Source organism: Scatophagus argus, chromosome 8 (assembly GCF_020382885.2).
Source record: "Scatophagus argus isolate fScaArg1 chromosome 8, fScaArg1.pri, whole genome shotgun sequence".
NCBI classification, from domain to species: domain Eukaryota; kingdom Metazoa; phylum Chordata; class Actinopteri; family Scatophagidae; genus Scatophagus; species Scatophagus argus.
The window spans coordinates 12,516,298-12,541,231 of record NC_058500.1 but is presented as its reverse complement, the minus strand read 5'-3'; the positions used below and the strand labels follow the sequence as shown (position 1 = coordinate 12,541,231).

The following is a 24,934-nucleotide window of genomic DNA, read 5'->3' as shown; positions in this document are numbered from 1 at the left end:
CTTTTCATGTGCAGATGAATCTGAGGTTTTGTGGGAACTGCTGTGACAACAGTTGACCCATAAAAGCTTCTGTGTTGCAAAACACAGTCTTTCTTTGTGACGCGACTTTGAGCAGTAAATCTGGGAGTTGTTGATACCTGTCTTTTTGTGGAATTTCTATAGCAATTAAGGCCAAGTAGTAGGGAGGGGTTAGACAGGTGGTTTTAGGGGAATCGAGGGGCTCTCCGCTACCACACTATAATTAACAAGGAAGCTATCTGGACACCATTTCCTATGTCTATTTTTGCAGGTGTGCCGCTCTGATTGTGAGGATTTACATTTTCAGGCTGCCTCCAAGCCTTCATTAAAAGATCTCGTGGCACAAAGTTCAACTTGTGTGGATGTTTTATGTTTTTTTTTTTTTTTGTTGTGCTTGCATGTGTGTGTTTGGGCCTGCATGGCACTGAGTGCTCCTTTGACTCCTGAGGCAAAAAGGCAGCGGTGGTGAAACCCATCCATTACGAATCTCTTTATACAGAGAGAGGATTGTTTTCTGTCCGACTAGAGAGAGGGAAACACCTCTATTGCCGCCTGTTTGAATCCTCTCTCACTAAATACAAAACAAGACATATCAGTGGCACCAACTTCAAGAGCAGAAGCCATCTTGGAAATTTCTTCTCTTGCTTTATTTCCTGCCTCTGCCTCCCTGATGCTCACTTTATTTCTCAAAATGTCTTGCCATCATCTGTCTTTGCCTTTTCCTGTTGTGGTGTGTTTTCTCATATTGCTGGACCCGCTGCTGGAGTCTACATGTTGAGCACTCCAAAGAGCTCTACCACATCATGGAAACAGCAAGCTGTCAGGATGACTTCATCATGTCACAAAGTGTTTTATGTCTCGCTCTGAGTTCTCACTCTTTCCATACAGCTCTCCATCGCTGCAAGTCCACACAGCCTGTTTTGTGACATTATGTCTCAACAAAGAAAAGAAAGAGAGAACAGAAAAAGATGTAGGAATTAATGTTTGAGGATTTATAGATACAAAAGCAAGGATTGCATAATGACTCTTCCCGGTGGCAGCAGTGAACAAAACATATCTCTTTAAGGGACAAATGATTACACAAAGGTGTTATTTTGTGTTGTCACTGTAAGCAAATACGTGTTTGTGTGATACCAAGAGCAGGCAGATGTCAAACAAGTTTGAGGCAGCGGAATGCAGATTTGTTTGGAGACACTGGCCCGTCTGTCACTAGGTGTTTCTCTCAGAGCCATTAGCCAGCCACTTGTTGAAAGACTGGGAGCTGTCAGCTTTGCCATCAGATAATAGTGTTGAGGATATTGTTTTCACTGCCAAAATACTGCTAAAGCCTGCAGCGAGATCAGATAACGCTCTCGTGATCCTGTTTCAATGAGGACATTTAAATTTGTCTGTGACAAATCAACCATCAACGAACGCTCTCTGGCTCTGTGCCTCTTTGTGAGCACGTTAAGCAGTGGTGATGACGCTAAATATTCATTTTGCTCCGAGCTGTTGGAAAAGCCAGTCTGTCAACTCAGTTAGGACACATGGACTGTAAAATCATTGTTTAACTGCTGCGGTAATATGACTTCACCTGCGACCCAAAACTTAAACATAACCTTCTCTGCTTCAAGTCATTTCCTTTACAAAGTGACTGAACATAAATCACAGTATGATGTTGACAATTGGAGGACGATACCTGGAAGGCATGTGCAGTTTTCTGTCAAAAAGTGAACAGGAGTAGGCAAGTCAGAGGTGGAAAAAGAGCGAGAGGATTCTGTGATTCTGCCAGCCTTTCCCTGCCAGGATACATGGTGCAGTTTCATTTATCTAGAGACTGTGAAATTTCAATTGAGTCCCTCCTGTAAGGGTTTTGACTTGCTGTTCTGCCTGAACTGATTCACACTTACATTGCCTTCTGGGTTATTCCCGAAGCCCAAGAAAAATGTGTGAACTCAAGCTCATAAAAGTGAAACGAAAAGTAGTTACCACATGAATGAGAAGCGTTGTGAAATTTTGACTTCCAAAGACAAAGGTACTTAAAGGCAACAACATGCAAACTGAATGTAATTTTTGGGGGGGATTTCTCAGCGTAGTAGGAAACGTCCTCTATTTAACATCCCTGGGCAGCCAAGTCCTGCTCATATACGCAGAGTAATCACCTGTGGTTTCTTGAGCCGACTAAAAAACAAAAAAAAAACCCACCGCCTTTCTTGGTTGTGTGGTGCCGAGCTTCCTGAGATGCCATGATTTATTTGTTGTTTGAGTGCAGCTCTTATTGCCCGAGGGGCCTCACTCCGTCACAACGGTTAAGGCACAATTGTTGTTTTGCTCACAGAGGATTTGATACCCTTTGTTTGACAGACATTCAATCTGTGGGAACTGTTTTTTCTCTCTCTCTCTCTTTCTCTCTCTTTTTTTTAAACTCGATTCTCTGTTCTGCGCCGTCTTTTTGCTGAAATCCAAACTCTTTAGCAAACAAGAGAATCTCAGTCTCTCTAAACGTGCCACATCTTGTAGCGCTGCCTCCAAATTGTCGGCATGATTGATTTCATTTCATTTGCTACACGCCGTTTTGTCTCGATAAAATCAATGGATTATCTCAAGTGTAACCAATGAGTCTGCCTTAACATGATGAACTACTGTGAGGTCTGACACGCCACTATTTACAGAAACAACCAAAGTAAATTTAAACTGCTACAGTGCACCTCTTAGGGAATGATGGAAAGTCCCAGCAGCAGCAGCAGCAGCAGCAGCAGCCATGAACCCACCCATAGCTGGCCGTGGAGCTTCTCGCCTGCCTGGCCGCCTGCTGCCTCCTGTGTGCCCCCCAGGCTCAGGGGAAGTGGGGAGGCCCTCCATGCCCATTTGGCCCTGGCTAACAGGGGATGAGGTCACTCCAAATTCCCCTTATCCCCTTATAGCCCCAGACGGGCTGGCGAAGTGAGCCTACCACAGGACCCAACATAAAACATAAATGGCTCTGTAAAAAGCTGCTGGGCTGATGTGACTCATTAAAAAACACTGGCGCCAACTCTTTTATTAATTCATTATTGTGTTTGGGGAGAGTTAAGTTACTGAGTTCTATTTTGAAAGGCTTTGTCCCTCTCTGTATTCTTTAGTCCTTTCTTTCTTAGTGTCATAATGTCTCAGTGTCTTTCTCACAGTAGTTTTTTTTTGACGTGTGTGAATGTACAGTGTTTCTGTGGTTTGTTTTGCTTGAGTAGACTTCTCGGCTTGGGGTTGGGGGCTTGAAACTCATTTAAATTTTCACATTAATACACTGTTGTTTCCTGCTCCGGCTATACAAAAGTGCATGCATACAGTCCAACTCTCTTCCTTCTTTTTTTCTCACGCATCTTCTTTTTTCCTCTTTCCTCTTCTCTCTTCTCCCAGCACTCGCAGACAGATTGTGCTGCCTTTATGGGGCCTGGGTTGAGTTCATGAGGCAGATACCCAAACGGGCTTAATGCTGGCCAAGTACATACTCATAATACACGCACACACACACATACGCACATTATGAGCCTGTGCTTTTTGTTTTTCCAGTCTGTACCTCTTCTCCCATTAGGCCCACTGTGAAATCTTTAGTGATGTTTTCATGTGTTAACCGCACAGTGGAACTGCTGCACAGGGTCACGGTACAAGTCGTATAAGCAGTAAAGAAGATGGAGATGGGGTGCGGGTGGTGGAGGCGGGGGAGAGGATTGGGTATAAGGACATGATTATAGAGAAGATGTGGGGTGGGTTAGAAAAGGGGGCAAAAAAAGAAATCAAAGGTATTTTGGATGAGGGATAGAGCGAAAAAGAGAATGAACGAAGGCAAGAAGCACAGAGAAAGGAGGAAAGAGAAAGAAAGATGGCAGTATGGCTGTGTTGGCAGGATGGGGGTGGGTGCCTATCGGCGGCTGCTCCTTCCTGAAACGTGGCCACCCGAGCCTGCCTGGGCCCTGGAAGCACATGTGGAACAGTTTACTGTAATGGAACTCTAAATTAGTGGTGGTTTGAAGCTGCCTGCAGCAGTAGGGTGTAATTAACTGGCTCTGTTGAAAGAGAAAGAGCCAGAAAGAGAGGCAGGGAGGGAGCCAGAGCCCTGGAAAAGGCAAGGGGTGAGAGGTGTGTGTGTGTGTGTGTGTGTGTTAGTGGGTGCTCTCACACATGTGTATTTTTTTTTTCAGTGCTTGATTGCATGTGTATGTGTTTCAGACTATGCGGTGTGTATGTGTTCATTTCGGAAAGCTTCCCCTCTTTTTCCTGGGCACGGTGCCCCTTCTTAGTGCCCCCCAGTGCCCAGACCCTGTCACTGTTCCTCTGTGCGTTTTCGCTCAGTTCAGCAGTTCAGCCTTCGACCCCCCCCCCCCCCCCCCCCCCCCCCCCACCCCATTTCTTTGTTTATTCCAAATTCATTACCAGGATTTTTTCCCTGTCTTTTCTCCCGGATTCACAAGCCACAGCAGTTCCAAATTCCTTGGCTCTGCTCTTTTTCAAAGCCACATTTAAAAAACAAGCTGATCACACCACCCACTCATGAAATCACGCTAGGGAAGCAAAAGGCAAAAAGAAAACATGAAAAAGAAAATGGGAGGCTCTACCGGGATTTTTTTTTTTTTTCCTCCCTTGTAGTAACAGTCAACTGTGGGGCACAACTGCAGCCTTGTCCACACTTGAGCCTGACTTGTCTGTGCCTACTGTGTGGAGTCAAAGTGACGAGTGGGCTGCAGGAGGTTAGAGCCAAAATGACTCTGTGGGATGGGAGCCTGACCTCAAGAGAAGATAGTTGGAAGTGACAGCAGCAGTTAGCAATCAGTGGATCTCATTTTCCCTACCCTCTACCCCCATCAACCGCCCCCCCTCCACCACCACCACCACCCACCACCCCTCCCTCCCTTCTTCATGCTCTGGACCCCGTGTCTGGGCCTCTGGTCCTGGGGGAAAGAGGCAGAGAGGCAGGCTGCTGTGCTAGGCTGGCAGCAGGAACAGAGGAGCTCTTTATAGTAGAGTTCTGGTGATTTAAATCATATGGCATAGCCTGGAATCACTGTAGAAGTCTGGAAGCTCTTCAAAACTGCAGGAACAAGAGCTCTCTCTCTCTCTCTCTCTCTCTCTTTTCCCCTCCCTCCCTCCTGCTCTTCCCTGTTATAACTTTTTCCAAACTTCTTTCTTATTTTCTTTTCCCCTCGCCCAGTCCCAGTTTTTCTGGCTTTTCCTCTCACAGCTCACTCATTCTTTTTCTCTCGTGTCTCTATCTGTTTTGGCTCTCGCTGTCCTTCCTTTCTTCCTCTTCCCATTCTCTCATACCTGTTGGTATGAAGTTTACACATCCTTCTTACATTAGAACTGTGGATAAACTATTCTCTGTCCCAGAGCGTAGATGGATCAAGGTCTCAGAGTTGATGTGAGGTGAATCTTGTTTGTGGAATCCAGACCAGATCTTGACACAAACCACTGATTGTTTCATTATGTTCATGCCAACCAGAAACATTTATGTACATTATTTATTTATGTTGTATGTAGTGTATCTTTTTAAATAAGAAATAACCCATTTCTCTGCCTTCTCTTCCTCAGAAAGGCGAATTGGATGCCTTTTCTAAAGTGAAGTCCGACTTTCCCTCCATAAACCAGAGCTCCCATCAGCCCTCATCGATCCACGACATCACGAAAGTCTTCCAAAAGGACCCGGATTTCCAGGTGTTGTGAGAGCTGCTGCCTTCACCCAGCGGCCTGCTGCAGACCCCTGGGTGTGCTCCACCAACATGGCTACCAACAGGGAACAGCAGGTGGGCCACATGACCAGCTTCCCACCTGCTGTCTACCCCTTCGCCTTCAACTCCATGAGAAGCCACTCCCCTTTCGACCTGCTGGCCAACAGCAGCCTGTTTGGGAGATTTGGTGCTGACCTGCCGAAAGAGATGGCTGCCCTCTGTAAGTCACTTTCGTTACTGTGTGAGTTTGAGTTTTCCCTCCCCGACACACGTCGTTTTTCGTTTCTGCCCACATGTTCATTTTAGTGAAGTCACATTAAAGAATTTGATCGTGTGCTGGAAAGTGGAAAAGGGAGGCTGTTTAAATTGCACTTCGTTATGTGTAATTTTGTGGACATGGAAACCTTTAGGGTCTGTTTGTGATATAGGAGGAGTGGTATAAAAAAAAAAACCCAAAGAAAGCGTGAGGAAAAAGTCCACTTTCATCAGTACAATGATTACTCTGCTCCTGTGGTTTCCTTATAGATGCTTGTAGATGGTGTGGTTATGACCAGACCACAGACTCTGGCTCAGACTTCACTGCTGTGTGTGTGTGCACGTGTGTGTGTGTGTGTGTGAGAGTGTGTGTGAGAGTGTGTGTGTGTGTGTGTTTGGACCTCTCACAGAGCTTTTGTGAGGCAGGCAAACCCGCAAGTCTGCAATTAGAGACAAAACAACATTCTTTCAGTGTGAGGCGATGAGTGCTCTTAGCATCAACAAATATTTGAAAATGAACACAAGTGTGATTCAAAGATTTGTCCCGAGTGTTTTTTTAGAATTAGCATGCCACACATCATGTTTTTAGAAACAAGGTGAGGTGAAGGCACGATTCAAATGGCCAAACTTTATCAGCTTCTTTAGTGGCAGACTTGTGGTTTCAGACATGACCACAGGGGGCACTGCTGCATGCTGAAGCACCAGGATGGGATGATGTATGGAGCACAGAGCACAAAAAGGAGATTGTTGACAGCTCAGAGTTTTTCTCTGTCATGGAAAAACTAACCAGATTACATACACGTTGCTGATCACTCGCCGTTCAAAACACCTGCTAATTTTGGAGCAGAGTTTTTTTAAAAACAGCATCAGGATTCTAGGTCAGGGAGTATCCTCACATAAAACCACCACCGCATAGCTCACTGCGGAAGAGAGAAAGGAAGGCACAAAGAGTGAAAAGAAGCAGCGCTCTCGCTGAGGTTAGGGCAGGAGGTAAAGGTAAGCAGGAGTTATTTGAAACCTTATCTGGGTGCAGTGCTGAGGTGGTGGTGGTTGGTAGGTGGTGGAGGGGCTATAATGGGTGTGGGTGGCAACAGCTGAGTGCAGAGCCTGAGAGCCCCCCTGCCTGTGTGTGCAGTCCTTCTCTCTCCCCTACCACAGCATGCCTGAGCACCTCTCCAGCCTTTCAGCCGTCAATCACTACCTCAGCCCTCCCCCCGCTTTCCTTCTCGCCGCTGCTGCTCACCTAATCCCCAAGGTATTTTCACAGAACCAGAGCAAATGAGAGAGAGAGAGAGAGAGAGAGAGAGAGAGAGAGAACACCTGGGGGTGATGTCCTAGTGTGGTGGAATCCAAGAACACACCCTGCTAGGAAAACACACAGACACACACATGCAAACACACCACCGGAGACACTCTTCCCACTCGCTCTGTGTTTCACTCACAGAGCACTTCTTTCATTTAAAAAACTAGAAACATACCCCCGATGCAGAATGAAATCCCACAGCACTGACAGATGGATTCTTTTTGGGGTTTTTTTACGCTGGCATGAGTTAAAGCAAAAACAAGTATTGAAGCACAAACAGACGCAGGCAACCACATGCACTGGAGGTTCATACATGACTGCTTGTACGGACACATCCACGCTGGCAGTAGTATCGTTCGCAAGGGTTAAGGACTGCAGGTATTCGGTTTGAGCTTTGTGTCGCAGCTTAAACAAGGCTGGGGTCAAAGTTTAAGTCGGGATCATAGTGGCAATTAGCTTCGACTCGGCCTTGTGTGTGGAGATTAACTTTTGTTGCCTCTCATTTTAGCTGATATCAGCTTTAAAAATCAGTGTCTGTTTTGGTTCAATTTTATTTACTGTGAACATTAGCATCAACATTATTATGTTTTTTTTTCAGCAACAAATTCAACTGTATATGACTTTTTTAAAATAAGTAAATACATTGTGCCATATAAATTAGACTTGCAATCTGTCCATAATTTATCTTGGTTAAGCGATAAATTGTTGGAAAGGAAAAAGTGAAAAATAATCCCAGCGTCCATGTAATGTCCTCAGAAACTCCTCTCATTTGAGAAGCTGGTACCACTTGATACAACACTTAAACAATCAGTCACGGTCTTGTTGTTCATTCATTTTGTGTAGATTGATTAAAAGGTTAATTGAGTTTTAAAGCAGTCGGATGTGTCTACAGCTTATCTGTGCTAAAGCTCATGCAAAAAATACATCTGAGTGTCCATTTAACTTTTGGCCGGTGGATGGAAAACTGTCAGCTGTTAGTATCGGCTTTTAAGACCTCTCTTTGGTGTATCCCTTGACTAGGAATGTTACAAGTCATTTTACTGACAGCCGTCTCATTCCTCGCTCTCTTAAACGTTAGCGGGGAAGACAAAAGGCCTTGGTTTGGACATTCCCCAGGCCCTGTTTTTTTCTCCTTCTACTTCTTCTGCAGGAGTTGGCTTAACAGGCCTGTTCATTGTTGTCAGGGATGTCTGTGAGCCAGACTGAAAAAAAAAACCTTCCACATAAAGAGACTAATACTGCAGATATTTCTGCATGTGTTTGAGTGTGCAGTGAATAGCGTTGCATTCTCGCCCAGCTTCAGAGCTGCATGCATAATTGTTGTTATAAAGATAGCCAGAGTGACACCTACCTTTGTTGGGTGTGTGTGCTGTGCCGACAGGTCGGAGCACCTCCCATGGCGGCGCTCTGTTTTGGCACCAGTGTGTCTTTAGAAATACCTGTTTTGCACGGAGGTGGGAAGAGACAGGAGAGGGCAGAGATGGTGTAGGCGAACTGTGTTTGCACATGCAGAGACAGTAGGCTTTTCTTCATTCTTAATGCATTCGTGGAGGAAGTGGACCCAAAAAACCTTAGCGCTTCATTTAAATGTTTGAACCATGTGTGAATGAGGTTCACTGCCCCTGTGGGCATGCTGCAAGTCTCCTGTCCTTACCATGCATATCTTTATAAATGAGCAAAGGTTGTTCATCCATGAGAGGGTCTGACGGCTGTCTGTGCAGTGTGTAGCGGAGGTCGTTATCAGTTGATCCCTGTCATTATAGGAGCCCTTCAAACAAACAGTTGGAAGCCCATTAAGGCCACTTACTATGTGATAACATCGCCACTGAGCCCTGAAACACCTCTCTAAGCTTTCACCAATCAGGGCCGGAGCCCGGCCCCAAAGCCAGCCATAGGGATGTTTTGAAAAGCTAGTAGGTCATTTCCTTCAGCCCACATGGCCCAGACCACAATCTGAAGTCCTCTGCTGAGCTCGGACTTTCCACTCAGACCATAATTTTCAGCTTTACGTTGAGTGATGTACACAGAAAACTCATAAGAGGCACAGTTGTGAGTGTTTTCGGCCACATCACAACGGGATGAAGTCAAAGCATTGTATTAATAGAATGGAATGAGTAGCGTGTTGAAACTTGTGTAAAAGCTGCCTCAGTCTTCTCGGTTGTGCCCCTGGTGGAGACAAGGTGAAATGTTGTGCTGTTTATGTAAAGTTTATATGCCACACACAAATGCATACATAGACACACACACACACACACACATGTACAAACATGAGCATACTGGCAGACGAGCATTGGTGTGTGTGCACACTCAGGCATGCATGTTTGCACATACAAACCATTAAATCAGACAGACTGTGAAAAGGACAAAAATGTTCCAGCAGAAAAATCCTCATGCAGAGTGACATAATTAAAAACACTCATTGCATTCTTAAACACACACACACACACGGAGGTCATGTTGGCTTAGGGAGCTCAGGGAGTTGCATAAAGGAGCCATTTTGGTGGGAAATGTGGTATGAGAGGGAATGTAAAAGCGAACCTTTAAATGGAGGAGAGGGACAGCAGGGAAGGATGTCGGCTAGCAGAGTGAAACCTTCTCCACTGGATGCAAAGCAGAGCACAAACAGCGCATTGTACCACTTTGTTTATTTTCCTTAAGGTTTAAGTGCTGGGTTTCAGCCCAGCTGAGATGGAGGCAGGCAGGTACGTGGCCGACTGTGAAGGTCTTGATTTGTCTGGGTGCATATGTGTGTGATTATGTGGGCATACTGTATATTTGAGTGAAGGGAGGGAGCCGAAAGAGAAAGGGTGCTGTGTATGGATATGAAAATGATGAGCTCAACCCCGCTGCCCCTCACTTCCTTTCAGCCACAAGCTTCCCTACAGACACAAAAAGACAAAACTATTATCTCTATTTGTCTTCTCCTCCTGTGTCCTCTAATCTCTATATTGCAACAGTTTTGAATTTTCTGATCATGTTAAAGATAGTACCTTTGATTATTACACCAAATAAGTGTTACCATGTTTTGACCATGATAATCACCGTCATGAGTGTCAAAAGTTAACCAGAGAAAAGCACCGTGATAGAGCCATCTGCCCACCAGCACCTCTCCTCCTGTGACCATGAGCTACATGGTAAATCAGCAATGCCAGGACTGGACCATTTGTGCGCACTTGTGTGTGATGACAGCATGTGGCCGTGTCCTTGATCTATCAGTGCGACTGGAGCCTCCTCTACTTTTCTAAACAGTTCTGCATCTTCTGACATCCGTGCTTTCATCTCCCTAGGCGACCACTAGCCTCAAGATGACAGCTCTCCGAGGCGCTCCTCTGTTTTTTGGAAATCGATTCCCCTCACATTGCTCCTTTACATTTTACAACCCCTGCTGGCCACAATTCAATAGATGAGAGGGAAAATGGACAGAAAGACCCGCTTTGTTTTTCCAGTCAGTGTAGCCACTTCACTTAAGGAGTTTTTGTGAAAATGAGTGGAATATCTGCTCCTACGATGATATCCACCTAAACCCTGTTGGCTTATGCACTCCTGCGTTCCCTTGCTCTTTTCTCTCCCTCCTCTTTCTCTTTTTCTGCTCAGACTTCACCTTGGATTTCCTCTTGTTATCCCTTTTTGCAAGTTGGAGCCAAATTTGCCTTAAGTGCTGGAAACTTGCTGAAACTTTGAGTGGTTTTGTGTATGAGGAGTTTGTGTGTGTGTGTGTGTGTATGTGTGCACGCTTGCTTGTGCTTGCATGCCTGCATGTGTGAAGAGTCAGCAAAGGTTGCTGGTAAGGGAGAGGCCACAGAGTGTACTGCAGCTCTGACACGATGACAGATGAAGATAAAGAGGCTACTATTAAAAATAGGAGGGGTCTGTTTTCAGATGGGCCTTTGTGGGCACGTGCAAGATGAAGAACGCGCAATGGCGAGAAAGGAGGGATGAACTGTTCGAAGGCCTGGGAGGGCACACATGCACAGGGCGGGCTTATGAGAACATGACCGGGGGGAGTTGGGGGGGGGGGGTATTTTTGGCCACACAACTGAAAGATCTTTCTTTTTTTCCCACAGAACACGGGTAGTAAAATGTCATGACAGTGCAGATAGAGTCAGAGAAAAGGAGAGAGAGCGAAAAACACTTTGCTGAGAGATGGCCAAGACTGATAGGGCTCTGAAAAGTGTCTCTGTTAGGCCTTTGGTGAAACAAGCATGTGAACAGAGGCCAACATGGCTGCCGTTGAGAAACGGCCACACTCACAAGTCATGCGCAAGTCACTTTCCCCTTCTCTCCTCCTCGGTGACACACGGGATATCTTCCAGAGATATATTGTGAGAGCGTGAGGTAGATGAGTGGATAAGATTACATGTCCTGTCGGAGCTGAACATGTGTAAAACCTGCGGCTGGTGGAGCAGTTGATGGATGCGATGAGGAAGAATGCTAGGATTGCGCTCTGTTTTCAGTGACGGATAAAACAACACACATTCATTTTTCACAGATTTTATTTTTATTTAATGAATTCATGCAGGATAAGGAGAGAAAACCTTTTCAGGTACTTGGATCTTGTTTGGAAGCTCCTTTGTTAAGCTAAAAAATGACCTGTACAGGATCTCTGTGTGTGTTTTGGAGTGGGCGGGCGCTCTGAACTGGTGTTCAGTGTCTCTATCATCACCGGCAATCTGTTTTAGCACGTCCACACACTGCACACATGTTCACATCAGCAATGGAAAAGCTCTACATTCCTTTCAAAATCACCATGCTGCGTTTAGCGCACTGGCATTTAAAAACAAGCTGTCTTTATTGCCTCACACACCACTGTGCTGTTGACTGCTTGTCTGGAACCTGAATGACTGTATACAGAGGAAGTGGCAACAATGTGTTGTATACGTCTTATCTGTAATCGGCATCAGAGTGTCAGATTGTAGTAAAGCCTGATTTTCTTGGGCTCTGGCCCACGTGGAGCTATAAGCAGACTGGCTGACGGAGCTTCCGTTTCTACTGCATGGAAGAGACAAATGGTCACAAATACAAAGTCTTAATCAAAACTTTTAAATATTCTGTATTTATTTATTATTTATTATGTGTAAAAATCTGGTCTAATTAGTGCAATTAAACATGACTTAAAGCAGCAGTTGCTCAAAATGACCAGTGAGTCGGCAGCCAATGAAAATGAAATATTTCCAGCACGAGAAACAAAAGCAGAGAACTTTGTCAACTAAAACAAATCATGCAGTCAGGAAAAAAATGGCCATAGGGAACTTGATGAAATGGGGAGAGTATTTGCAGAAACAGAGGGGGTGGGAGGGGGGGAATTAAGGAGAACGATGGAGAGACTTGTGAGCCAGAGAGTGAGGGAGAGCAGGAGGGAGGGCAGGATAAGTTTGGGGGGAAAGTTAGTGGCCCAGTGGGGGTTTCTTCTAGAGTTCAACCTCTCTGGCTGGGGAAGGAAGGGGAGGAGGGAGGGGAGGCAGGGAACGGCCTGGGTCAACAGCAGTATGGAGTATGTGTAGATTAGATGTCTAAACTCACTCCGCAAACCCTCTGAAGCGCTGGAAGACTCACAGCTCACGGTGCTGTGTGCCAATAAGTGCAAAACCTGGGGTTAGTGGTCTGAATTATAGTCTCAAACATACAGTGAAGCGAAATGTCAAAACCAGGAGAGAGTCGGATAGGGTCCATAAATCTCCAAAAACAAAGGAGTTTCAAGTGTAAGTACATGATATTATAAATCAGTGGTGTTGCAGCTCACCGGTTCCAGAGAGCAGCCCTGGCAATCAGCGCTGATGTTACATAGAACATTTGAACACCAGGGGATTAGCCCGTTTATAGTTTCCAGGATGCTGTATGAAACTAGCAGCTAGAAAAAAAAAAAAAAGACAGGAAGGAGACGAAAGACGAGTGTGAGAAGAATGCTTGTGGATCGCAAAAATGTGACTCGGGGCGGTGATGATTTAATCTGAAATGCATCCAGATCAGATTTTTATTTTCTCTGAATTATTGTGTAAATGGGTAGGGATTCAGAAAAAGAGTCATTTTTAACAACAAGCTGTTAGAAGGGGCATCTTTGACAGTTAATAACTTGTTATCCAACCCCACTGTTCTGCACTTTCTGTCATAAAGTTTCCTCTTTTATGACCCGACGGTTGTATGAAGAAACACATAAAAACTACACATGTTGTTCACTGTTTGATGCTACAAAAGAGCTGTTAAATGTGTGTGTGTGTGTGTGTGTGTGTGTGTGTGTGTGTCTGTCTGTTTGTGTGAGTGAGTGTGTGTGTGTGTCTGCGTGCGTTTGAGGAGCATGAGTCCACATGTGTGTATGACTTGCATGAGAAAATAAACAAGAAGACCTCAACTGAAGGAAAAGCTTTTTAGGTCAATAAACATTTTAATCAAAATCATTCAAAATGGGCCGAAATGTGAAAGCATGGTTTCTTTCATGAGACAGGAAAAAGAGTGAAGTGTTAGACAGATGAGGAGGAGGGGGAGGGAGGGAGGGAGGAGGGAGGGCACTGTGTGTTTATGGAGAGTGTAGCCAGCAGCACAGATTGACAGGAAATGTTGTCTTTTTTGCCTGCTGGGCTGTACCACTTGTACTGGTCTGACAGGGGGGAGATGAATGTGCGGGACACACAGACTAAAGCCATTCTATTATCATATATCTCCCATTGTATCAGGCTGTTTGCTTTAGCCCAGCCAGAGTCTATTCATCTGCTGAGCAACAGTTAGGACCAGTGACAGGCTTTTATATCGACCACAGACCACCTATTGACTTCCTTTGATTTACCGTCACTGTGAGGGCACTGCCATGTTTTAAATTGAATTGTTTTAGCAGAACACAGAAGAGCCTGTGTTAAAGGAGGCTAAATGTGGAAGGAGTGAGTCTCAATGTTATCTTAAGGTGGCTTTGATACATTAAAATTAATCTTCTTGCACAACCAGGTCACATCTGCATCCTCGCCTTTCTCTGTTTCTTTGCAGCGGTTGCTCGGAGATGAATCACAAACAAGGTCAAGTGAACCTGTGAGAAGTGTGTCCAACACATGGTGTGTTTGTATATTGGGAGTATCTGTCTGTGTAAATGCACGGCGGGGATTGAGCAAGGCAGCCCTCATTCATCACTGTTAAAGCACTTCCACAGGGAGAGACAGAAAGAATTGCCCATCCTCTGTTCCCTCAAACAGGCAGAGGAGGGGGGGATTTACCCTGGCATCTGGTTTCTGGGTTCAACCACAGCACAGTGTTCTTTCTCTCTCCCTCTTTTGCTGTCTTTCTCACACACACACACTCTCTCTCTCTGTCTCTCTCTCACCCGGGCAGTGGCTGGACTTTAATATGGTTATGATTAGAGACGGGGGCTCAGAGAGGGGAAGGGGCTCATATTTACTGCAGGGGAATTGGGGGGAGGTGCGATGTAAAGACAGACAGAGACAGGGACCAGATCTGAATGGGACACGAAAAGAGGGCGGGGGGATGTGTTTGTTTGCATTCTGAAATATGAAACACAAAAGCAACACAGACAACAAAAAAAGGAAAAGAATGGGAATAGAGTTTTGTCATCAGTTCTTCCTCTAGTGTTGGACGGCCCCCTTTCCCCCCCACCCCTCCTCATGGGTCCCTCTCTCTCTCTCTCTATCCCTCCCTCTTAAGCATTCTCTCTCTCTCAGTCTCCACCCCCTCTCAGAGCGTCATGCCGAGGCAGTTGGTTCACTCCGCCGTGTCTGGGGCTCAGCGAGAGCTGTGAGAGGCTGTTATTTAGGTCTGTTACAGCAGACAGGGAGCAGCTCACCCAAGGGCAGGGGGAGAGAAGAGAGTCAGAGTCACGCTTAGCTCAGCCCAGCTCAGCCAGGCAGGAACCAGATCTGCATTCCAGCTGAGAGGGAAAGAGGGAAACTCCAGCATTGGCAGGAAAGACAGCAGAGAGAGAGTGGCAGCAAGAGATAAAGTGAAGGGAGGGAAGGGAAGGCAGCAGATCCAGCTAGCTGTTGCTGCAATTTGTTGTTGTCACTGCCTCAGTGAGTGACGTGAGCGGTGGAAGCAGGGCAGGACGCAGGCAGCACTGAGGGCTCGTAGTGATTTCTCCTGCGGGTGGGGGGGGGTTTGCCATGTTCGACTGTATGGAGGCTCTGGGAATGGGCTCCCGCCAGCTCTATGATGTCACCAGTCGTGGTGCGTGCATGCTGCGGAAGGCGAGCCCCTTCTTTGCGGGGCTGGACCCCTTCGCTTGGACAGGCAGTGCCAGCGTTCAATGTAAGTGGCATCCTGTTTGGGTTTCTTGTATGACACAACCATTTTTTTCTGTCTCTCTCTCTCTCTCTCACACACACACACACACACACTCTCTTTCTCCCTCTCATTCTCTTATTCCTGGCTTGCTTACCCCTCAGGGTTCGGCCAAGGGGGCTGCTGTCAGGGGCTGCAGAGCAGCACAGGAAAAGACTGGGACAGACAGTCTGCTCTCTTCTTTTCTCCCCCTTTCCTCCTCCCCTCCCTCCACAGCCCACAGCCAGTTTGAGCTGCTCAGCCATCTGAAGGAAACTCTCTGCTATGATATTATATGCACTGTGTGTGTGTCCATGTCTGTGTTGTGAGTCTGTGTCCATGGAGTCAAGTTTCAGTGACAATGTGAGCCACCTGAGGTTTGCCCTTGCTGGGTGCTGTGTACTAAAAACAAAGCTGTGAATATAAGGGGAAAAGAGTTTGTGAGTGACAGGAAGAGCAAACCCTGTCATCGTTTTGAGTTCATCTTCTAGTCACAGTACGGCTTTGACACTCTAAGTTTCATTTCTGATTTATTTCTCATGAAAGGTTTTCCACAAATGTGGCCTGTTAAATATTGCAGATGTTAAAAGTTCTGTGTAGCCTGCCGCAGTCCTCGTAGTTTGGAGATTTGTTTACGCTTCTGGATACGACATGGATAATGATATTCCTCTCGGGCCAAGCAGCCATGAATTAATAAGTAGATTAATTATTTAATGGAGAAATGGATGAATAAATTAGAAATGTGGAATGCATTCACAGTCTTTGAAAAGCTGAGGGATATTCTGGCCAGTTTTCTTTTCTCTCCTTTTCCTCTGTCAGGCTCATTTTTCCTCTCCCTCCTTCCATCTCTGACTTCAGACAAGGCTCTGACTCTAACAACAGGCCTGTCTCTGGTCAGACAAAACTGAGGTCCATTTCCATATACTTCCAGGGGGCCACTACTGCTGTGAGAGAGCGTGTGAGAGTGGAAAAGGAGTTTGGGAGGGGGGGTGTATATTGCACAGTGTGGTGGAAGAAATGTGGAGGGAGCCAAGCCTGATATGACAGTGGAAAAACAACCAAGAATACACAGCAGTGGGATAAACAACTTAACTGTATTCCTGTTTTTGGGAGGCTTTTTGAATTTTTTGTTCTGTTTGTTCATCCTCCTGCTTTTTGTTCCTTTTTAATGCCTCTTGGGCGGAGGGTGTGGAGGGTTTGTTGGGGGGGGGGTCATCTGTCTTCATTAATCGTGAAGACACCAGCGTTTCAGTGGCTGTCATGCACACTGGCTGAACTTTAATGAAGACAGATGCCCTGTCAGTGGAGGCCGAGGCCAGGGGGGACTCCAGCCAGCCCAGCCTGCTCTGCTTAGCTAGGGCAGCCCTGATGATAACAAGATGAGATTTGTTTATTTAATCAATCAGGCCTCGGTGGCCTCTCCTTTTAACCAATTTACACACATGCTCACATAAATTAGGCCTCCAGATTCCAGAAGTACATTTTTCTTTTGGATCTTTGTTCCACAAAATCAAAGAGATTAAAAAGTCTGGAGAAGCTGCCCCGAGGGTAAGGGAACTGAGTCTAGCAGAGCGGAGCAAAGGGGAGGCTGGTGTGGTATACTGTTTCAAGCCCTCTGTGCTCAATAACCTTTGTAAACAAGGCTGCCCTATCCCCACATGAGGAGCCATAATGCCTCTCTTTACTGAAGCAGTTGCCCCTCATTGTCCTCATCAATGAGGCTGATGAATTGATGTTTGAGTCTGATATCTCATTAAGCCGGCCCAGCTGCACAACAGAGGGACCTGTCTGGCTCCTAATGTCACGCTCACACAAGCACACCAAAATAACCACCGGGTTTGTAAAGAGAGTCACCTGGCCCTGGCATGACACAATGAATTACTGTGGTCACACTGTGTGTTTGTCTGTTTGTGAAAAGAGCTCAGTGGAGGGGAAAAATGGCAAAGTGTGCTTTGAGGTGAATTTCATAAAAACATCAAAAATCAGCAGTATTTCTTTGAAAATCTGTGAAAGATACAATAAAATAGATTTGTCTCTCTAAATCTGACACAAAATGAGCATAGCCCATTGTCCTGGCAGTAAATCTCCTGTGGTGATAAGTGTCACTGTTGTTGGCCATTAGCCCAGGACAGTCAGTGGACTTAAAAGTGTGTGGTCAGTTTTCCTGTTTTTTTGTTCACCAGTAGGAGACCTCAATGTCAGAGGTTAGTCAGAGGCTACGGCCTGGCCAATGTCAGATCAGCACCATGTGTGGTGGCCTTGTCAACTAGCTGAAAAGGAGCCCCTTTCAACCAGCTCAGCTTGTGTAATGCCCTTAAGTGCCTTCTACCACGGAGCTGGTACTACATCTGAGCTGCCCTGCGCGTAAGGATAATGGACACAGATTTAGTCATACGTCAATGGGAACTGAATTAGTCAACTGCCGGGGAAGCCATTTGAGAGAGAGCCTGTGCAGACCAATCCCCACTCTGTCAATGTTCATTTGCGTAGAAGAATGAGGCAATTACGCTTAGCAGTTTTCCAGGGTCAGAAGAAGGGGGAAGTGTGTTTGCCTCACCTAAACATACTCGTAGGTCGATCCTTTTGAACACTGTTTGGATATTAATTGTGATGCTTGCATGCGATAAATACAAGAGGGAGACACGGCAGTAACAGATCGCTGGAGTAATCCATCACCACGTGTGCGCAATCTCTCTCACGTACACGTACACAGACACCGTCACACACACCTCTTTGTTTTCCCTTAATGTGCTGTTCGAATGTGAATTGAGGTGCTAATTGAAATGGGGGTATATCTTGGCAGCAGTGGCAGAGAAATAAGAGCTTCCTGTGACCGCTGGCACATTCTGGCCCCGATCATTTTCTCCCTGATGGAAGTCCGCAGTTATTTCATTATAATTACAAAAGATTCAATTAAAAGATTAGAATGCCTGAGGGGGCAGGACTGGGAATAGATAGTGGTATTTGGTTGGCGGGGGGTGGGGGGTGAAGGAGACTTCTAAAACCATGGTTGCACTTCTAATGAGGACTTGTCAGGGCTGTTATATATACATAAACCTTGTTGATCCTTTCAAGATAATATCGGATGTATGTGTTGAGGTTAAAAGGGCTAAAGTAGTCTCCAAGGTCATAGCAGTAAATGATATGCTCGATGGAATAACCTTCACTTGTCTCCAATAACAGTTACAGCAGCACAACTAAATGAGTTAAGTACAAAATGAAAAGTACACACAGTGACGCATGAGAGTAAAGTTTTTCATTCCGTAACTCCTAATTACGGAATGAAAAAGTTTTCAGCTAATTCCGTAATACCTAATTATACTGTAAAGAGTAGCCAGCAGCTAGACAGTGCGGTGTCAGTAAGCCGGGGAAAGTTGCCTTCCTATGTGTCTGAAGTGTAAGTGTTTGTATGTACCTGTGTGTATGTGTGTGTTAGTGAATGGCTGTATGACCAGACTTACATGTACGTCTTAGTAATACTCTATCTTGCAGAAGCAGCTCCCGCAGCTGCACAAAGCCTATAAATTGAATCTAAATGATTTTGTTAATGATATTAGAATTTAATTCTCTCTGTATAATAGTTAACTCACATTTACTGCGTTATGTTACATTACAACATGGAAAACATTTTTATAGCGTGAGGCCACTCTCAGTATCAGGACTACTTGCATTGCAGTGTCACACCACCACCTTGCTAACAGATCCCTCTCAGCCCTTCTGTAATAGCCGAGACCATTAATAGGCAGTGGTACCTATAAATAAACAGATTCAATCCCTGCAGTTGCTTAAGTTTTCTGTATTTTTTTTCCTCCACAAGCCCCCTTTCATGTGTGGTTTTACGTCTGCGTAAATTTGAGTGTCAGCCTGTGTTTTGGTGTGTGGAGTCTGTATGTGAACTCCTATATGTCATCATACGTGGTGTGTGCATGGTGCCCGTTAAGCTGGCGTTGGGAAGCCAGACTGCTGTGTCAAATCCAGAGACGGACAATGTGCCAGGCTGGATTCCACAGGCCCGTGTTGGAATCCAGCTCTGCTCTAATGGCAGTTCATGGTCCCTCAGCAGCGTCAGTCACACCACTGTAAATAAAACTCATCAACCACCATGTGGAGCCTGAATCAGTATGCTTGGACTCTCTGTTTTCTCTTTTCTTGTTCATCTCAGTGAAATTGTTTTTCAGTATTTCACAAGAGTACTTACGCTGAAATATTACAAGGAAATTTTGTGGAACACAACATGACAGAACAGGCTGTTATGAGGCAACTGGGCCAACAGTTTGCCCCTTTGTATCAGCAGCTGAGTATAAAATGTGAACTTTCGTAAGTTGTTTCACAATAGTTTGCTGGTCACGGAGGTATTGTTGCTGCCCACCCTAACACCCGTGTCTGGCTGCTGCTATTGTAGATGTTTACTGAGAACAGCTCTTTGCCTGCCAGGCACATATTCGCTTGTACAAAGGCGTGGGCCATTGGCAGGCAGTGTGTGTGCAAGTGTGTGTTTGTGCGTGCGTGCTGTACTCGTGCATGCTCCTGTGAGAATTTATTTCACTGGTCAGCACGCAATGTACTGTTACACATCTATTTGTGTATATAGTGTATATAGGCGTGCGTGTATGTCAGCTCGAAGCCATGTGTGAGCTGAATGTGAAGAGAGCAGTTCTGCTACCACCATGTTATTGACTGACGGCTTGGCTCGAGCGTTGCTAGGGCCTCACTGTTGTGAGAAGCGGAGGGATCGGACAGCCAAGCTCGGAGTAGAAACCCAGACGAGCCCGACTGTCCTCCATCTGTGTGTGTGTGTGTGTGAATGGGCTGTGTTTACGCAGCAGACGGTGTTTGGCAGGGAGCGGTGGGCGGCTGGTGTAGTATAGCTATTATCTGGGCTCAGGGGTGGCGAGTGATGGACAGGAGGTGGCTGAGGGAGCGAAGGGGGGAGGGAAGCCGATTGGTGCTGTTTTCACCTGGACATTAGTCAAATTCTGCCAAAGTGAGTGTGTGCAACTGCCATGACCACTATTTTGGAAGTGGTGCATGAGCTCATTTGTATATACTTGCATTTGTTTGTGTGTATGTTTTGTCTGTGTGAGCACTGATGGGGGAGAACAGGTGTATGTAAGATGACTTGTGTCACTGTGTTCTTTGAGCCTTGAAGGGAGAACATGAATGTCAGTGGAGAACGTTAGACACATTTGTGTGTATGTGTGTGTTTTATTTGTCATTTTTATATGCGCACATGAAACCAGGTTTTTTTTTATTGGAGAAATCAGGTTAAGGCAGGAAACAGGAGAATGTATTCACATCTTGAAATCTTTATACACAGCTTGTAAGTTATCAGATTCTTCTCCAAGCAGCTGTCATATTTTTGAACCAAGGCTCTGAGCCCACACTGTTTTTCCTTTTACTTATGTGTCAGAATTTTAGAAATAATCTACTCTGTCATATAGCTGAGGAAAATGATTTATTTATTTTACTTTCTGTTTTAGTCAGGTTTTGGTTTTATTCATTTTGGATACAAAGATGCAGTTAAAGTAATGATCTTTCCTGTCATTCCACTGCATTACCTGTTAACTCTTTATCACTTACACGTGTAAAACATGTTTTATAAGCCTGGCTAAGATTGATCATGACTGCAAAATCAGGTTCTCAGAAAAGCAGCTATCTAAATCTGTTATTTGTAATGTTGCTTACAAAGAAATCGGGCCACTTCAAAAACATTTCCAGGTTGCTGACATGCATTAAAACGCACTTGCTGTTTCAGTGAATGTCTTACTCTGAATCTGACACTAGAAGTGCATTCTCAATTACACACATGACACACTCACAAGCATGCATGCATAGACGCACAGAAACCACATGCTCTCCAGTGGCTACGAACGAACAGAGACCACGGTATGTCCATGTCTGTACTGTAGCATGACCTGTGACTGAACGACAACTGGCCTTAGTCATACTGTCAGTAGGCTGGATTTATCAGCTCCTGCTGCACTGTTGGAGCAACTCACGTTTGCCAGAAAACACTGAGAGAAAAACAGCCGACCAGACAGACAGCCAGTTAGACAGGAAGCGATCCAGCAAAGAAGTTAGGGGCTGCTTGGGATGATTTATGCCTTGTTCAGGAATGCTGAATGAGTTCAGGGTACACTGCCGTTATGGGAACTGATTGAATGGGCGCTGCTTACTTTCTCTGCGACGTGTTCTTACAATCACGTCTAAATGTGACGTTTATGCCCTATATTAATCTCATATGGAACTTCCAACCCATCGAGAGGCAGACAGAGAAGGAAATGAATCACTGTGTGGCCCCAATCTGAATTTCTTGTCAGTGCTCTGATAGCCTCCGCCCAGAGACAGAGTTGGGCAACCTGTTGGCGGTTGGTTGCCAAGCAAAAGTGAAAACTCTGATATGCATCACTGCTCCGTTGAACTAGTCAAAGTAGTAGTTTCTCAGGGTTACTTCCAGATCTGATATGACTCTGGGTTCTTGTGCCAGTTTTAGGGGACTTTATGCCAGTGTTGCAATACCATGTACATATGGACTGCAAATCATGCAGACATCAGGAAGCCACAGTCATTTTCTGGCTTCTCTATCACTCTTCATATGCCTGCCTTGCTCTCAGTCTCTGTCTCTGCTTCTGTCTCACTCAAAGTGCTGACCTTAAAGTCGTTTCAAGTGAACAGACGGAGGACAAATGTAGCTGTAAATGCAGTTCGGACTCAGTAAAATCAGAAGAGACGTCAGATAGATGGCTATGACCTTACACGAAACAGCAAATGAGCAGCAGTAGTGTATGTTAGGCAAAGAAGAAAAGCAAAAGGAAAGAGTGTAGAGTGTGCAAATGCTTGGGCATGGACATTTACATGTTGAGTGAGATTGAACTGTGTGCTACTACTTGTGGGTGTGCTTGTTCCATCCAATAAGAGGTTTGTGTTTGCATGCTTGGGTCTGCGGTGCTTCCCCAATGAGTTGGAGTGAATACTACTGTTGTTGTTTATGTTATCCTCCTTTCCCCTCACTTCCTCTGACAGAGCGAGGCAGCAGCTACTGCTGGGCTACTTCTACTTTTGTAGGTTTCTATTGTTGTGGGGAGGAAGCAATAGCAATTGAATGAGCGCTAGTGGCCTTGCCAGAGACAAACAGGTGAGAACCAGTGCTACAGATGGTGAGAGGAAGTCTGGGAGGACGAGAAACAACCTGAGGATCAAAGACCCAGGGTTTGCCTCGATGACTCTCCTCTCTTCTTTCCTCACCTCGCCTGTCTGCCTGCCTCCGCTCTCTGTCTGCTTCCTCGCCTGCCCGTGAGTTGTCCTGTCTTCTTGACATGATCAATGGCCCAGGCTCACGCCGGATTGCCAGGTTCGGGTTCACTCTCCAGTCACTGGAGGAGAGCTGTGTTGCTTTCTGTCTTGTGGTGGGCAGATGAAGAGTCAGCTGGAGCTCACCACAGGGATGAGGGGCACATTTTTTCCACAGATCTGCACTTGACTGTCTGCTTTTTCCTGCACAAGCCGTAAAGGCCTACTGACTAAAATCCTTTCATTGAAATTATGTTTCCTTTAATTTTCCCTCTCTTTTTAATACCTCCTTCCTCAGGGTTTGTACAAGGACTTTTGAAGGAAACTTTTTTTGCTGGGTTCATGAGGGACAGGCAGCTTGGTGGGCAAATTTTGTCTGTTTGAAGCCAACTTGCGTGTGTTTTTGACAGGGTCGTGTGGTTCAGGAAAAGGGGGTGTGCACGCTGCCAAATGTTGGCTTGGCCAACTCCATCAAGAAAATATCAAAAGGCCCTTTATGAGGTGCTGTAAAGAAGAAAGGGTGTTTTGAGAGCCCCGCCAGACTGCAAGGGTAATTCCACTTTTTAAAATGTGCCCTGAGGATACAGGCTTATCCCACCTGCCGCCTTCCCTGCTCTGCGGTGCTTGTGCACTTTCTTTGGTGGGGCTATAGATGAAGAAGTGTGAAGTGCGTACACCATGTTGTATTGTGTCACTTTGAAAAGTCCAGAGTTTTGTCATCAGCACACACTGGCAGCTATGAACACACATCAAAACATTCTACTCTACAAATACATCTGGTCTCAGATTATATCTGTGCACACGTGTCCGTTTCTCTCTGTGTTTCATGACTTTCTGCTGGTTCTGACAGAAGGGTGTAAATTCCTGGAGGTGTGTGTGTGTGTTAATGTTTGGTTTCTCATTGCTCCTGGCCAGCCTGGTGTGTTTTCACCACTAAAACCTGAGCCTTGGTCAGCAATGCAGTTTTATCGTAGACCTTGTTTTAAAAGAGGGCTTAGCAGGGCCCCTTTACAGGCACGTGTGTGTGTGTGTGTGTGTGTATGTATGTGTGTGTCTTTGGAAGTCTTTGTGACAGCTGTTGAAAGGTGTTGCTACTGCTCAGCACCTTTAATGAAAGCATCCCCCCTCCTTTTCAACACACATACACATACATACCTCCCCCCCTCCCAGTTTTTGACATCTCTACCATATAAACAGTTTCTTTCTCAGTTGCAGGCGGAGTACATTGTGAGCACTTGTGTAACTCACACAATAGAGACTTGATAGACCTCCCTCCTTCAAGCTTGCAGGTGACTCATCCGTGTGCAACAGTGCTTGAACAGGGCAGCAGTATTATTTGACCTGTGGGAAATGTGAGCGCATGTGAGAAGGTGTAGCAGCGAAGGGGCTGCAAAAGCAGTGACGGAGATCCTCCGGAAAGACTGGTACTGACAAGAGGAAGGAAGTGAGCGCTGTGTGGGACCTTGTAGCAGAAGCCTCAGAGGGATGGCAGGAAGACGTGGGCAGAGAAACAGAGGAGGAGAGTGAAACATGCTGGCACCACTGACAAGGGTGTGGTACTTTCTTTTCCTCTTTCACAAAGCCCAGTTCTTCACAGAAACCTTTTGGTGCGGTGCATACTCACTGGTCATTCAGTGAGCATGTCGTGGCGCTATAGCCTCTGCCAGGGCACCCTCAAAGGCCCCGCCGAGGGTGCCAGCAAGTCTTCCAGCCCACTGTTCACCATCCTCTCTCAATCTGCTCCCCTTCTGCCACTGCTGTCTGCCCAGCACACACCCCTCTTTTCACAGTGAGCCCTACTATGTGCCCCTCTCCCACGCGCTGCCTCCAACTCTCACACCCTCTTTTACTGCTTAGTGCTTTCGACAAGAGTGCGCAAGCTTTTTAGCAGGCTGTTTAATGAAGTTAGAGAGGGAGACAAAAGGCCCTGCATGCCTGTGCTTGCAGTTTAACATGAACAGAAAAGAAAAAAAAACTGAACACACACACGCAGGAGGATATGTTAATGGGGAACAGTGGAGCTGCCAGTACTGCACTGTTACAAACACTCCTGCATTTGCAAATCAAATAGAGGCTACAGAAAGTTGGCAGAGCCCGTGTCTGAAGTGGCACACACATACAGTAAGTGATGTGC

General features: G+C 45.8%; 1 protein-coding gene across 4 annotated transcripts in view; it reads left to right on the top strand.

Moving 5' to 3' along the window:
* Window positions 1-24,934, top strand: part of rarga (retinoic acid receptor gamma a) — a 41,561-nt gene that overhangs the window by 7,223 nt on the left and 9,404 nt on the right. For 3 of the 4 annotated variants that reach the window (XM_046397526.1, XM_046397527.1, XM_046397525.1), the window contains one exon: window positions 5,563-5,919. In XM_046397526.1, the coding sequence (XP_046253482.1) occupies window positions 5,751-5,919 (169 nt within the window). In that variant the 5' untranslated portion in view covers window positions 5,563-5,750. Of the gene's footprint in view, window positions 1-5,562; window positions 5,920-14,920; window positions 15,499-24,934 lie in introns of those variants that run through there. The other variant, XM_046397528.1, reaches the window with a different exon arrangement.